Source organism: Musa acuminata, chromosome BXJ3-4 (assembly GCF_036884655.1).
Source record: "Musa acuminata AAA Group cultivar baxijiao chromosome BXJ3-4, Cavendish_Baxijiao_AAA, whole genome shotgun sequence".
Taxonomy (NCBI): Eukaryota; Viridiplantae; Streptophyta; class Magnoliopsida; order Zingiberales; family Musaceae; genus Musa; species Musa acuminata.
This window is the reverse complement of record NC_088352.1, coordinates 46,187,625-46,204,092: the sequence shown is the minus strand read 5'-3', so window position 1 is coordinate 46,204,092 and position 16,468 is coordinate 46,187,625. Positions and strand designations below refer to the sequence as shown.

The following is a 16,468-nucleotide window of genomic DNA, read 5'->3' as shown; positions in this document are numbered from 1 at the left end:
AGATGGCCAGATAAAAATGAAGTATGGAAACACTGACTCATTCACCTTATTCTCATTAAAGCGTAAATGCAGGCCACAAAGAGTAAACCAAAAGCTTAACAACCATATGGACCATGTTAAACTTCAATGACTACATGCAAGCAATGCAACTAAAGGTCCGACGAAACGACTGGTTCCTGATGAAGGTTGAATGTGTGCCTAGTTACCAATAACATGTGGTAGAAGACCTCAAAAAGAACACAAGCAGAACTCGTGTGTTCTTACATGTGGGCATTAAGATGGGGCACCTAGATACGACGCCAGTCGCAGAATATCGCTGAAGACTCCACCAGCAGTGACTTCGGCACCAGCACCAGGCCCACGGACGATCAGCGGCTGAGCCTTGTACCTTGTGGTGGTGAAAGCTATGATGTTATCCGATCCAGAAAGCTGTGCAAACGGGTGCTCCCTCTTGTATCTCCTCAACTCCACACGGCCTTTCTCGTTAACAGCATCGACGACGCCAACATATCTCAACACCTTCAGATTGAGAAGAGCTAATGAATCTCTCTTCCGAGACAATGTTGTCTAATTACACTGAAGTGGATCAGATCACCCACCTCTCCTAAAGCTTCGGCAGCATCTCGTTCCTCTGAAAGTTCTTTGTCAAAGTTGGGCAGTTGCAGCATAAATTCCTCAGGTGAAGAACATGCCTACAAATACAACAGTTAGAGAAGCATCACATTGATTTGTAAAGATGTGTAGCTTCAATAATGTACATTCTTACTCTTAGTGGCTCTGGGACAAGGCTCTGGACAGGGATATCGGAAAGCTCAAGCTTTAGACCCGACTCTCTTGCAAGAATTATGACCTGCAATCATAGAAATTTAGATAACACTTGTTATCTGAGGAGTCACAACATCAAACAAATGACTAACATATAATCATTTAGTCAATTGTGGCTTCCAGTCGTTTCACAAAATCATCCTAACACAAGAAATCCAGCAGACACTAGTTACAATCAATATAAAACAAAAAACTAAAACATATCCTCACCTTTCTAGCAACATCTGTTCCAGATAGATCATCTCTTGGGTCAGGTTCAGTATATCCAGCCTCTTTTGCTTCAGATACCACTTCGCTAAAAGCTCGTGTTCCTTCGAAGTTGTTAAAAATATAACTCAATGTTCCACTGCAACAGTACCACCCAAGAATAGACTACAGGAGTCAATCTGATAGGTTAAGAAAGATCAGCCACAAAGATATATTCTCTAGATACAAGACAATTGCGTCCAGATTTTTCAAGGGGCATACTATGCATCTTCCTATGCACACCTGAAGATGCCCTCAATATGCAAGATTTTGTCACCGGTTTCAAGAAGTCCCCGCAAAGTGCTGATGATTGGGAGTCCAGCACCAACTGTTGCTTCATAGAAGTAGTGAGTGTATGATAACCGTTGCAACGTCCGTAGTTTTAGATACTATATATTGATGATACATCAGTATTTGTTGCCAAATTTATAATACATATGTATAAGTTGAAAGGGTTGTGCTACAACATCAACGATCAGCAATCAAATAAGAATGTCACCCCAAAGTTAAGATTCAGAAAATAAAAAAACAACACAATTGCACTGGTCATTTTGCTGATTTAACAGGTCTTCAAACTAGCCTTACATGCATGTTCCAGGTGCTGATTAATTTTTGACATCACAAGCCCAGAGATGCAAAGAGTTAGGGAATATTTTCATCTCTTTGCAGCTTCAAAAATCAACAAAAAGAACATATATATACCAAACATAATATATAGAAAGTTTGTAATATGTCAAAAAAGAAAAAAAACTTTTATAGGGCCTGAAAATAATCCACATATGTAGTCAATTAAAAGTCAGCTGCTATGCTATTTCAGACTGTTTTACCTCGGGAAATTTAGCGACAACAAAAGCCTTGGCAGCACTAAGGCATCATGCTCTTGTGGCTACCATCAATTTGTCATTGATCCTTGTTTCTGTTAAATGTTTCGTTCTCTTCTAACTCTGCATTACTCACTCATCGATTCACAGATTATTTTCTCCCACTAAAATGATTAAAAAATTCCAAATTCATCTCCTAAATGTAAAGTCCATATAAGAAGCGCCTAATGTTTTTAAAGTTCCATCCTTTCAGGACTCTCCCAGGAGAGTTTAGGTGCAACCAAACCAGACCTCTATCAAAGGCCATGTCGCTACTTATTTCATTATATTGGAGGTTGTGATTTCACTATATGACCTGGTGTGCAGGCAGTATGAAAAAGTAATTGACCACTAAAAGCAATAGGAAAACTATCAATCTTTTGGCCAACAAACATAGAATGAATCCTATAAACTAAACATAGACATAAACTAAATTAGACTTGAACCCACCAAACGGACATGGATTCTTCAAGAATGCTAAGCTCAGACCTAAAATGTGTGTGCATAGGCTGACAGTGGACTACTTCAAACACAACCATCAGCAAACCAAGTTTCTAGAAAAAAATTAGTGCTTTATCCATTAGGGTTTTACTAAATACCAGGCTGAAATTGAAGCTGAGAATCTTACAACAAAAGATTAATTAGAAAGCATAATCAGTCCAGCAGAAAACACTGGATGAATGGCTAAACAAGCAACAAAAAGGGAATTATCACAAATGCAAAATATGAAGAATGTCTTTCCAGAATAACAAAATGAAAGGTATATGAGAACTAGCCAATGGAGGAGCTAATTACCCGATCAAGAGGTCCAGAATTTGCCTTTTTGTTAGGAGTAATAACATGGATGCCATTACGCAGCCAATCATAATAGTTGTTTGCAACATTTGTATCTGCCGTGCAATCTACCAACACTGTATTTGGAAAAAAATGATTTTCATGCACATGCTTAGCAAATTTGTCTAAATCAGCCACTTCAGCCTTTTCTTTCTGAATTTCTCGCCATTTGCTCAAGTCTATTCCCCTGAGAAAGCAGCTAAGAAAGTTGGAAAGCGGATGTAATAAATGTAAACATGAGCCTATATAATTCAAGCTCCAAAACCACTGCTTCCTCTGATACATAGATCAAGAAGATGAAGTTCGGCTTTCAGTTAGAAAACATTACCCTTATTAAGCTTCTTAGTATGTTGAGAATAATCATTTACTCCATCAAATTTGTTATTGAATTTTCCCTGAACATATTCATTGGTTCATGCCATATATTTCTTGTGAGATCTATGCAATCATTCTTATGCTTATAAAGTCTAGGAGATAGTGCCCAATTACTAGTTTGATACTTCAGATTTCTGGTACGAGTTGAGAGTTATCTCCTAATGCACATAACATAGTGATTTCAAGCAGCCAACATTGGTTTTTCAGACAATTAATTACAAAAGTATACCAAGATGAAATATCTGCATTTTATTGTTAAAGAAAGGAACAAAAATAAAGGAAAGCAGATATTAGTTCTAACAGGGTAAATATGTGTCATAGTCCTAACTCCTAAAAAATCATACAAATGGTTGCTAAAAGATTCAAGTCATTTTAATTGCAACAAAGGAAAACGACAACATCAAATCAGGGCCTCACTTTGCCTTGATAATGTAACAATGCACTTTAAAAATCTACTATGGTAATGCAATGTTATCACCTCAAAAGATTAATTGAAACATCTCTGCATGCACAAAAATAAATAATCTTCTTTTGTATTGAAAATCAGTCATTAATTAAACAATTATTATCAAGTAGATAGTAGAAAGAAACTGGCGTGCGTTGGATATGCCCAAATTCAACTGAACATTTTAGTACTTCAAAATTCTAATCACAGTAAAATGACTTAAATAGTGGACTGGTAAGCATGTATAGAAGGCATGAATTAGTTTAAGCTCATTAGCTTACGTTTCACTCAGAACCATTGTTCTTGAACCAGTAATTCCCATTACACGCAGATCAATGTTAAATTTTTCTTTGAGACTTGCTGCCTGCAAATTTACATGCATACCATTTAATTTGATGCTGGCACTTAGTTCAAAATGTCAATTCCATCAATAAGGAACATATAGTGGACTGGTAATATGAAAGGAATATAGCATGGCAGATAAATCATAGGTAAATAGGAAAATAATAACAGACATACCATATATGGTATACCATGATTAGTGCTGCATGTTAAAAAAAATTATTGACTCAAACATACCAAAAACCTAAGAAGATTAAGAGTACATAAATAATGATATAGTCAGCTAAAGTTGAAAACAAATCATCTAGAAGGTAACAATCTATAGATTAATATAACTGAACAAACAAAGATCAGCAACCAAAGAGGTTGCATTAAATAAACTAGTTGAAGCTACATAAGTTAAACACATATACAGAATCCAAGCTTCCCTAGGGAAGCTTGCAATCCAAATATTGTGAAATGAGGACCCTGATGAACTCCTAAATCAGCTTTATATCTCAGTGAGTTAGTAGTCAAGTTCCATGTGTTTCTGCAATATTTTAGCCAACCATCATACTATCCACGATCTCCAATCAAACACAACCTTTCACAGGATGCATCTGGATCTACTCCTGCACTGCCTACAGAAAAATCAAACCATTTTATATCCACAATAGTTTTTTGTCCTAAGATATAACTGTTGGCTTCTATCAAAATCAACTCTGAACAGAAAGGAAAACCTATCAATTTTTTAAACAGAATATTACAAATCCTTGATAAATAATCTAGTTAGTAGTTAGTTGACATTTCTGTTGAGTTGACAAAATCATACCCAAGATATTTCATCTCAGACATAGAACTCCAATAAACCTTAAACATGTACCTTAATTTAAGGAATAACTATAAAAATTACAGGTTGGAGCAACAAAAATAAATAAATGCATATTAGACTGATTCTTTGCACAAGAAGTAAATGTCATTGCAGCAGTCTATCAATGAAATTAAAAGGCCAATGCAAATAAATAATGATTGGCCTTATATCTTATTTCATGCAGAGATTATCAATAAAACATATTGGTTAATTGTTTGAAAAAAAATAATGATAAGGCCATGTTTTCAGTGACCTGATCCCTAAGCTGATCAAGCAATGTTCCCCCAATTAAACCTGGTCCAATGATACCCATGGCTAATGTTGTTTTCGAGAGGTAGAATCTTGAGTGAGCAGCCCTTAAACCTCTAACACAATCTTCTTGCTTCAGCACCACGGTTATGTTGTATTCACTGCAACCTTGAGCAATAGCTCGTACATTTATGTTAGCCTGCAAGACAAAAACAAATTATATGTATACAAGAAATAAGAAACTCTAGCATGTCAAAAAGATCACTTTTTGTATGATTCAAATATAAAAACTAGTAGACTGGAAATACCTTCGCCAGGGCATCAAAAAGAGTAGCACTAACTCCAGGGGTGCTAGCCATTTTCTGGCCAACTGTAGCCAAAATGCTACATCTAGGAATGACCTCAACCTAAAGAAGATATAGCAAAGCAAAAAATGAGCAGAAACAAACAACGATACTCAAATAGTGTAAAGCACAAACTAAGAAAGTGAGTATTTCCTGGAACAGATGATTTAGGATATAGAAAGACAAACGGTAAAAGATTTTTCTCCCTGGGTGCGTTGTCATCAATCTCCGATCTCTTATAAGCCATCCAATCTTAGAATTTGAAGAAATAAATTTTAGGATGACAATAAAAGGCATTGGGAACTCTAAATTTATCAAAAATTTTAGTCAATTAATTGGACCATCAACTATAGCATTAATCAGGTACATTTGGTGTGAAAGTTTGAGAGTGACATATTAGAGGAATCACAAATAAAAAAATACAAGAAGGTAATTGTCTTTTTCCTAAAGGATTAGAAAAACAGATTAAGCTTGCAATTCATGTTAGTTAACACCAGCAGACCGGTACGCGGACCGTCCGCCACTGGGCGGTACTGTTAATTGGGGTGGTTTCCGCCCCGTTACTGTCCGAAATCAGAGAACCTGGAGATCCGACGCTCTCCCTCGATGATCTCGATCTATCACCGCCCTCCCTCGTCGGATGTCGTAGATAAGATGTCACCTCCTCCTCGTCTGAGGCGATGAGGCCTCGGTGTCGTTGGCGAATTCTCTTCATCCGTGTGGAGAGAAGAAGCCTCAGCAAAGGGAAATGTCTTATTATTATTATTATTATTATTATTATTATTATTATTATTATTATTATTATTATTATATATATATATATATATATATATATATATATATATATATATATATATATATATATATACACACACACACACACCGAGCGATACGCCAGAGCGTACTGCTCGATACGCTCGTACCGTACTGAGCTGAGCTCGATACTTCGGTACGGTACGAAATTGCAAACATTGGTTGATCAAGCATTTTAAATGCTTATGGGGCTTAGCAACATGGATTACATGAATAAGGAAAAGCGAAAGGCGACATGAAAACAAAAAAAATATGGACATGCAGATACATAATTTGTTGGTTTGTTCCAACAAATCTTTGCTTTCTTTCTTATTCAACTTACAAGAGGGCCGTACGGTTTCATCAAATAACTAACAAGAAAACAAGCGAGTCTGCAGATCTTATGTTATTTGGATTAACAACAAGGCTAAGACCATATATAAATCACATGTTACAACTTACCTGAATGATCACCACCAACATCCAAATGGCAATAAAAGATCTTTCATAATTAAGAGTAGGTTAGGTGCACTTCTAACCACAGCAACAGGGTTGTGCTGTGGCATACCGCCCAATATGGGTGGTACATACTGATTCGATAAGGAACCGATATGTAGACCACCCTATATTAGGTGGTCTATGTATAATGGCCTCGAATCACTCGATACGGGGTTTGTACCGATCGGAACGGTCGAAATCCAACCGTTACTGACTGATATACTAACCTATATCGATCGGTAACGATCGAATTTCGACCGATACCAAACAAGGGTCAGGTCTAATTTGATTCAAATGGTCCATTGACCATTTGAACCAATAAAAAGGATTTTTAAACCCTTTTTACCCCCTTATTCTCTCCCCTTTCACTCTCTCTGTCTCATCTACTCTCTCAATCACTTTCTCACTCACATATTTATCTCATTTGCACTCTCTTAAACTCCACAAAACTGCTCCTCGAAGCTTGAAAAAGATATATCACTATTTTTTCCTAATTTAGATTATTTTTGCTAAAATATACTAAATTTAAATTTATTTCCAACTTAAAAACCCTAATCTAGCTTCTTTTTTTTTTTCTGTTTTTAAGAATTTGTTGTGCTATTTTTTGCCCTTTTTTGTATCATCGGTATCCCCCACCGTATCAACACTGGGTACACCAATTCGAACCAGTAAAGCGAACCTTGCTCAACAATACCGGAAGAGCATTATGAAATATAAACCATACAAAGTAATCTGAAGGTAACAAGGTCACATGCCTTAGAAAGTCTTCCTGCCTCTAAAGCTTGTCGGAACCTAGAGTGTAAGGCTGCCGAAACTGCTTTGACTTCATTTTCTGGCACAGCAAAGCAAACAGAATGCTCACTGCTTGCCTGCATAGAGATTAGTGATTACATGAAGCTCATAGAATAACCAAAAATATCATGTAGTAAGAGAAAACAGAGAAACCTGAGAAATCATGATAACATTAGCTCCAACATCTTTTACAGTACCAAAAATTGCACTAGCTGTACCAGGAACACCAGCCATTCCAGTTCTGCAGAATCCATAGTTTATCGAATGAGTTAATTACCTAATGTTATGCACAAGCAACAACAAATTTATCAGGAAAATGCCCCATAAAAAGTCATGCACCCTTCAACATTAACAAGCGCCAAATTATCTATAGTAGCAAATGCTTTGACAACAGACTCCAAGCTCCTTTTATCTCCATTTTCATTCACAGGTGGCTGGCAGATCATTGTTCCAGGGGCAGAGAGATTAAAAATATTTCTGATCAGTATAGGAATGGCATGATTCATCACTGGAATAATTGTGCGTGGATGCAAAACATTTGCCCCGAAGTATGACTGCAAACATAGGAAAATTTTAAAGTTGTGAAGTGCTTCTGAGACAACAGGTTCACAATTTTAACAAAGTAATTTTTTACTATGAAAAATCTAACCATTTCCCATGCCTCTTGATAAGACAATGTCCTCAATATCACAGCCTCACTAACTGCAAATTGGAAAAGTTCATGAGTCCTAATATCTATTTGATATAAGATGTAACATGACAATCACATGGTAGCATCCATTAACGGGCATTTGGTCCCAAGAATAAGTACCAAAAGGATAAGTAAATCTATTCGGTAATAAGATACAGGGTAATTATAACAACTCTGCATGGTTTGAGAATAGCAACAAAATTTCTTCTAACAGAATTACCAATGGTATAGATGAAAGAATAGTAATTCTAACATTTTGCTAGAATAAATTACTTGGTTGCTTAGAACAATTGACCTGATAAGTATATCCCCCTTTGGATGTTTGGCTAAAATGCTGCATAATAAGGTGGTTTTGCAAGTTGTTACAGGACAAAGTCCCTATTCCCTCACATGTTCTTCAACAGTTCTTAAGTAATCATTTCTTTAAATCATCAATAACGTGTACATGCATGTTACTAAAAGTAATCTCCTTCATGATTTTTGGTCAGGATTTTATTTAATTACTTATTATTAATCATGAGATGTAACTACTAACTACATATTTTATCACTAAATAATACATATACCAAGCTCTGTATGTTTATATATTAAAATACTTTTTATCATTGTACCCATGTTAAATTGTATCCTACTTTTTCAAAATTTGTTATAACAGCAAATTCATATAGTATCAAAATCCCATATCTGTCTCCGTGCTTCAAAAAATGAATCATAAGAACCCGACTATTTGAGTGGACTTGATGAATCTTATCCATTGAGATCATATGAGCAAAATTGGTAGCAAACAAATCTTATTTTATGTGTTTATATATATGTATCTTCAAATCTGTCTCCCTATGCTTGCACCTTGATCTAGTTAACTCACCTTGTTTTGAGAAGTGAATCTATAATTCTTAGAACATATCTATACCAATTAAATTTCTATTCTCATTTTATTATCGATCAGAGCTACCACCAACTATTCATGAATCTGAAGATTTTATATTACATTTCTCCGGTGTTCATATTAAGTTAATGAAAAAAAAAAGAGAGAGAAAGTGGAGGACATATGTCACTAGCTAATCTAAGGAAAGTGCGACCTATATTGTTGACACCTATGCCTCTTTAATGCATGCTTGTCACATTGTCATTTTTTTTTTGTTAGCTAAACCTAAGTAATTAAGAAGAAAAGTGATAAAATTTACTAAATGAGAATCTTACTGCAACCTATCTTGGACTAGAGAAGAGAAGAGAAGAATTGAAGGAGAAGAAGTGTTGCTTTGGCTTAAGGATTTGGACCATTTCATCACTTTGGGGATTAACTTTTTCTAAAACAAGTGTTCTAGCTCATCCTACAGTGATTTTTTTCTTTGATTTCTTCTTGTTTATGAGTAATTTGTAGGGTTATGCCCTTTCTAATTTGCATCAACCTTAATTTGAGCTGCAAATTTGTTAGTCTGGAATCAATGATAATTCTGACCTATCTGTCTTGTTTTAACTGTACCGTTTTATGTAGAATTTTGATTTGAACAAAACTTAATTCTTTGGAAACTAGACTCTTATCTCTTTCTTTCAGTACCTTATTTGAATGATTTGGAATGCAAATGTCGGCCCAAATGTTAATTTTAGTTGATCCTTTTAATTCTGCTAAACAGAGACAATATGTTCTCACCTCTCTATACTAGATCACTTGTAACTCTCTATAAACAACTCCAATTTATACAAAACTTGTTTCATCTGAAAGTAGGCTCGTATATCTTTCAAAAAATATATTGCTTGAATAAATTGAAGCATAATTTATTATCCAAATATCTAGTGCAATATCCCATGTCATCCTTTATGTTCATTTGACATGTTTTTCCAAAATACATGCTTATATGTTCCTATATGCTCTTTGGATATGAATGAAATGTCAAATATGACACTTGTGTTCCTATATGCTTTTGTTTTCCTAAGTACATGCTTATATATATATGTATATGTATATGTATGTATATATGTATATGTATGTATATATGTATATGTATGTATATATGTATATGTATGTATATATGTATGTATATATATATATATGTATGTATATATATATATATATATATATATATATATATATATATATGTATGTATACATATATATGTATTACATGAAAAAAATCTTTGTTAATAGATCCATGGCATCTAAAACATATGCTCTACCTAACTTTTTGTCCATCCATTTTTAACTACACCTTCATTATTCTATTGGTATCAGTTAAAAACCCTTTCTAACATGTCCCCATTATTTGAGTTTAACATCGATTTAAGTATGAAACAAGTAAAAACATTGATAGCATGTTATACAAGCATAACAAGCATTTTCATAAATAATCGCCATTGACAAAACACTTCAAATGCATGTAGAAACCATTAAAGACATCACTCACCTTCATAGCAAGTGAAATGTTTAAACTTTAAAATGTATATATATTACCGGAATTGAACATTCAATATACTCACAAAGATGATACACACTTCCCATATATACATACCAAACAGTAGCATAAATATTGCAAAATATATGTTCCAAAGTAAAAGTGAAACAGGAGGTATTTAGTATCCAACACAGATACAACATGCACATTGCAAAAGTACTAAAGAAGCCATACTTTATATGGATTAAAAAGCATGTGCATGTTATGAGAACCTATGCATGTTTAATCGAGGAAAGTGTCAAACCTTTTCTCGGATCTGCACTGTATACACCATCAACATCAGTCCAGATGGTGACTTGCCGAGCTCTAACAAGAGCACTTAGTATGGCAGCTGAAAAGTCACTTCCATCTCTCTTCAAAGTAGTGGGAATATTTTGAGGTGTACTTGCAATGAACCCAGTAGCAATGATTATATCAGCAGACTGCTGAACAAACCACTTCCCAAGTCTTCTCTCTGATTCAGTATAATCAGGATCAACTTGATTGGAACTGGTAGGATTTACAATAAGGACATCTCTTGTGTCCATCCAACAGCAAGGCTTCCCATGCTGCATAGAAGATACAGTCCAAAACAGTTATACTAAGATTATTGTATTTAACAGAGATAAGTGTCATGCATAAAAATAACCTTTTTTATTGTATATGACAACATTTGAGCAGACCATAACTCTCCATGACCGACAACAAAGTCTGAGAAAGATTCTGTGGCATGACCAGCTGCAAAATATAATATGGATGTTAAAATTAATGCATCAAGGAAAATCAGCATTAGAAAGAAAACAGAAAAGAACAGATTGATAAGCTTATAACAAAACTGCAGCTTAAGAAGCACATATTTAGAAACAATAGCTTCAACAGGAGAAGGAAAAAAATGTAAAATAAACAAGTAGAACTCCTCAAACTGTCAAAACATGAACAATCTACTCCATGAATAAATGCATGATTTCTGTTTATTTCTAACTAAGTTCCCAGTGTAAATCATAAACCTGCTTTTCAGAAAAATTTCAAGATGTGTTACTCTACATGTGGCCACATTCTTCTGTCAAGAAGATTATTCAAAATCCACAAGGATAAACCAGAAAAATAACTTTAATATGTTCCTATATGTGACACTTGCAGGACTCATAAGCTATAAAACATTATTCAAGATTACAAATTCACAAATGAAATGTGATTTGTGTCTCTGTTACATACAAGACATCTATGAATGTTGTGTGCAACAGATAGTAGCTAGGTATGAGATATACCAATGATAAACTTTTAAGTCATGCCCTTCCAAAGCCCATGTCAAAGAGGCGTGGATAGTAACCTCACTACCTAGCAACCACAACCAAAAAAATTGTTGGACCTTAAACTAATTAGTAGATGGTAGTTTACAAAATGCTGCTATAATGATACCTCAAGGATGAATAAACAAAGCCAGAGGGGAAGACTTTAGCCAAAAAAATTAATGTTTCTTAGTGAAAACATTTCATAGATATCTTTGTTTTCTTCAGCCAAATATAATTCCACGAATGAATTTCTACCCTTGACTTTGATGCTATGTGGGTTGCTAGTCTCCAATAAAAGAACATCAAAATAGATAGTTATTATGAGCTGGACACCTAATTTTGAGCAGTCTTAGTTTCATTAGGATTTACCATATAAGAAGAACCTGCTGATAGTTTGACACCTGATTTAATTGAGCATCCAAGTAAAACAAATGTCTTTCTTTCTACAAAGTTGACTCAGATGGACAATTAGAAATTGAACTGAATAGGGGAACACAAACTCATAGCAATGTTGAATTAGGACTAGCTGCACTAAAGTCACTTCAGCTACTATTAATACAAATGATGATGCCCAAACCTCATATGAATTATTAATTAATCATATCGACACTGCATCATATTAACAGTTCATGATACCATTGACTTCCCATGATGGGTTAGTATTCACAATTTACTCGCCAAACAGGTAAAGCAAGAAATAATTCATAACCACGAACAACAATAATACTTCTATTTGTATTATCAGTATCAACTACATGGTTTTCTAAATAGAACCAAAAGCAAAGCATAATATAGACACTTCACAAGCAATTTAATGTTGGCTTTGCCAAGAGTGGCCCCATTTAGCAATTTCTGGATTGAATGTGCCAAAAACTAATCAATGAACACAGGCTTGTTATGTATATGCTTAAAATGAGTGAGCCTGCCATAAGTTACATAAGCTTCTAACAATAATAACAATGATAATATAACAAACTTCTAAATATTCTGCAGAAAATCGACAAGCAGAGATGTAAAATTGGTGATGGCAAATTATCTAGCAGTTAGTCCAGCAATTTCCAATTGGCTCAGTAGCTAAAAAATTAAATGGAAAAGAAGAACAGTGGAAGTAACTTGAGACCTATATAAATGGCACGAAGCATTGCTTTCAGGTTACTGATGTCATTATACAATTGAGATAAGAATCTGGCTAGATCCTCTCCATCAAGAAGTTCCTTTGCTGTTAACATGTGCTTCTCAAAAACATTGTCAATTGCTGTTATATAAGAGTCATCCCTTGATGAAGCCTTGTTTACCATATCGTACATCGTGTCTGTCACCTTTGACATTGCAGAAACAACTACTAACTTTCTTTCAGAAGAATCACTCAGGATAATGTCAGCAACACTCTGAATTCTTTTGGAGGTTCCCATACATGTCCCACCAAATTTATGAACAGACCACATGTCACCTCTTGGAATAGGAGAATCAACTATGGACTGCTCAAGAGAGACATCTGTGTGAAGAAAAGAAATGATGCAATCTATTATCAACATGTGACTAATACAAGGTACAAGCCATTGATGTTAAAAACTATTTCTTAAAACAAAATTCTGAAATGCTTTACAACACAACATGACAGTGATAAGGCACTAGTTGTCTACAGACAACCATTTCATGCAAAAATTCGAGCAAGACAAAAGCTGAAATGCAAGGAAAATTTGCATTAACAATTAGTAAATTTATCAAGCTCACAAGTTAGAGATATAAAGGAACAGAAATCAGAGAAGGTAGAATAAAAGAGACCACAACAGTTGCAACCATTGGAATGTAAAAGAGATTCAAAAAAGAAGAGGTAGGTTCCTTGACAGTTAAATGAAACCATGAACAAAATTTTAGAAAGATTTGCTGCAACAATGCTACAAGAAAAAACCCAAAAAAATTGTTATAAAGTGACTGGTTGTACTAGTTAAGTTTAGATAAGAAGACATGACCTTCCTCAAATATCAATAGTACTAGTTTACGGTAAATCATAGAACTAGAGATACCTGCTACGGAAGCAAAGATTTGGTTCTTGTATCTACCCTTTCGTATCCTCTCAGAAACAACCCTGAAATAACAAGAAGCACACACATGAACAAATTTCCACAATTGCAACTATAAAGGGTGCATAGCAACAAGCCATATATCAATATTAAAAAAAAATTGTTTCATATCAAGAATACAATAAAAACAAAGACAGATCACTGATTCGAGTAAAAAGTCAAAAGGCATGAAGAAAAGAGGGCCACAACCATATGACATATCAATAAATGATTGTGTATTATAATGTTTTGTGCTTTGCATTATACAGTAATGACTTCAAAGAAGTAAAAGGCCCACCAGCAACCAAATGTGAAAAAAAAAAAAAAAGTTTCTTTTTTTCTTTTTGTCATTCAAGCACCAACCGTCTCTCAACAACCAACTCCGTTTCTGTTCTGACGCTGATTCAAGGTGACAATATGGTGCCTGATCAGATCTATGGATATTATGGCACACTATAAAACTGCTATTACAAGCATTAAATATCATGCTGAAGAATTAAGGAATTACTAATTTGGTACCAAAATCATCACTAGAAATACATATGAGCATTGAGCAAAATCAAGTAGATAATGTTGGCTGACACTGATTAGCAATAGCCTGCAATGACTTGGATTGGATCAAATCAATTGAGATTGACAGACATTTGTCAAAATTCAGATGAACCAGCAATTTTTTGATGTCATATTTCTCAAGGGCTTCAGAATTAGCTAGCATCAACACCAAAAAGGAAAAGATCTGTCTTAAATCCATGAGCAGATGGAAAGAAAGACTAAGGATTGGGAGAAGCACAACAAAGACAAAAGAACAAGATTCAAAGAGTTAACTAGATGAAAAATTAAGCAGTCATAAAAGAAACAGGGATAAAAGAATACGGCTCCATTGAACTCCAAATTTGTCTTCTCAGTAGAAATGCTGATCCCTCAAGTACCCTAATTTGATCAATCCTGAATCCAACAATCTAAACCTTGGCTTTGGAGTAACTTTTTGCATGGTTGTGCTATATTTCTTGTCTATCTGGTTTATAAACCATTTACAAGCCCTTGGATAAGGCATCACCATGATCATTTATGAAATCATTTGTTTTGCACAATATGTATATAATATCCTTGTCCCATCATGTTAGGATAGGTAATCCTTCTTCTATATTTCCGTCATACATTAATTTCGAAGGAAATTCTGAAGTGTGGTCTATTGTCTACTTGAGATCCATGTACAATATTAGATTCATACGAAATAAATCCAAGTTGACCGTCATTTTTCATCATAATTAAGTATCTCATATCTCTAACCCAAAGGTTATAAACATAAAAGCACACGGTGCCTGATTCACGCATGAAGGTGATAAGATTGATCCTACCGTTTGACATCAACTGGTAGCTTCTCCTCTCAGGACTCGTAACATTTTTGCTACCATCCGTGTGCTTTCAGGTATGCTAACACTGTTTACTTAAAATCTTCGTTCATTCTTATGGCACATCTCAATAATCATCGACTATAAAAACTAACATCAAATGTACTTAACGCACGTAGATAATATAAACATGGATAAGACGGTCACCATCAGAAAAGTTTCAGATTTTGGTGGTTCCGAGTCATTTAATCAGAATTAGGTGAACAAGTCAGACGATCACAGAACAATGAAGACGACCAAAGACCACGCACCTCCGCCGACCAGGAGAGGAGCATCCCCCAATCTTGCCGTCTTGTCGACGTGGGGCAGTAGCTTCGCTACATTATTCACGTCCACCAAAAAAATCACATATCTTTAGCAAATCAACAGATCGTTATGAGGAACTGAACAAGAAATCGAAAAGGCACCGAGACAGAGGATGAAACCTAATGGGTATAAGGTTTCGAAAAGAACAATCTGTGGAGCATCGAGGAGGCGCATGGTGGAGAAAGACGGCAGAAGACGGGCGTGGACTGAAAACCGCGTTGGTCCTCATGTCGAACCCGACGGCGGCGGGCGTCCACGACCACAGAGGAAGCGCCGGCGGCAGAAGCGGCAAAGAAACCCCCCACGACTCCTCCGAAACCCTTCGGCTCCCCTTCCCTCACCAAACCGAGCCCCTCCTTACAAAAATCACACAGGAAACCAGCCGTAGGTGGCCACCTGTCCTTTTACCGATCTCAAAGCGTGGGTTTAAATAAGGAACCGGTTCGGGTTCTCCCTCGAGCAGTAAAAACCGCGACATTCTCTCCGACGATTTCGTCCTTCCTCCTCCATGGACACCCTGATGACGGAGCAATATCCCGAAGCGGTGGCGCCGACTCTCATCGCAGCCTCCTAATCGAGCTGATCCTTCATTCCTACAAAATAAGAATTTTACCTTATTGTCTGCAAGATTGTAGCAATCTTATAGTTTAGTTCTATGTAAGAATTTTAGATCAAACATAATGATTCTACTAACATAATAAACCTTGATTTTTGAATTATTATTGAACACACTATAAACTGAAGCGCAAAAGTTTGATCTCACATTTGAAGCAAAAGGTTATTTGAATTAGTTTATAAATATTCAACTAATAATAATTAACAT

The 16,468-nt window shown here is 35.4% G+C and overlaps 1 protein-coding gene across 2 annotated transcripts; it reads right to left on the bottom strand.

The window, feature by feature from the left end:
• Positions 1–17: 17 nt before the first annotated feature.
• LOC135634678 (bifunctional aspartokinase/homoserine dehydrogenase 1, chloroplastic-like) lies at positions 18–16,044 on the bottom strand. Of its 2 annotated transcripts, XM_065145163.1 has the most exons (19): positions 15,765–16,043; positions 15,591–15,656; positions 13,892–13,953; positions 12,985–13,359; positions 11,222–11,310; positions 10,838–11,141; positions 8,102–8,154; positions 7,792–8,006; positions 7,606–7,693; positions 7,416–7,529; positions 5,335–5,433; positions 5,031–5,225; positions 3,867–3,949; positions 2,727–2,952; positions 1,315–1,460; positions 1,036–1,171; positions 767–850; positions 600–692; positions 18–519 (listed from the first exon to the last, which is right to left on the bottom strand). In XM_065145163.1, exons 1-19 carry the CDS (start codon positions 15,872–15,874, stop codon positions 274–276), a joined length of 2,784 nt encoding a protein of 927 aa, XP_065001235.1. In that variant the 5' UTR covers positions 15,875–16,043; the 3' UTR covers positions 18–273. The 2 variants fall into 2 exon arrangements, 1 of the variants encoding a protein (XP_065001235.1); XR_010495423.1 differs by lacking the exons at positions 18–519; positions 600–692 and having other exon boundaries at positions 1,036–1,211; positions 15,765–16,044.
• Between the last annotated feature and the right edge of the window lie 424 nt (positions 16,045–16,468).

Bases quoted from the DNA above. Each gene is read 5' to 3' on its own strand.
- LOC135634678 (XM_065145163.1), bottom strand. From the start codon at position 15,874: ATGAGGACCAACGCGGTTTTCAGTCCACGCCCGTCTTCTGCCGTCTTT. The intron at 8,007-8,101 runs GTTAGATTTTTC...CTATGTTTGCAG, and splicing joins ATCAAGAGGCATGGGAAATG to TCATACTTCGGGGCAAATGT. The intron at 7,694-7,791 runs GTGCATGACTTT...TGGATTCTGCAG, and splicing joins GCGCTTGTTAATGTTGAAGG to AACTGGAATGGCTGGTGTTC.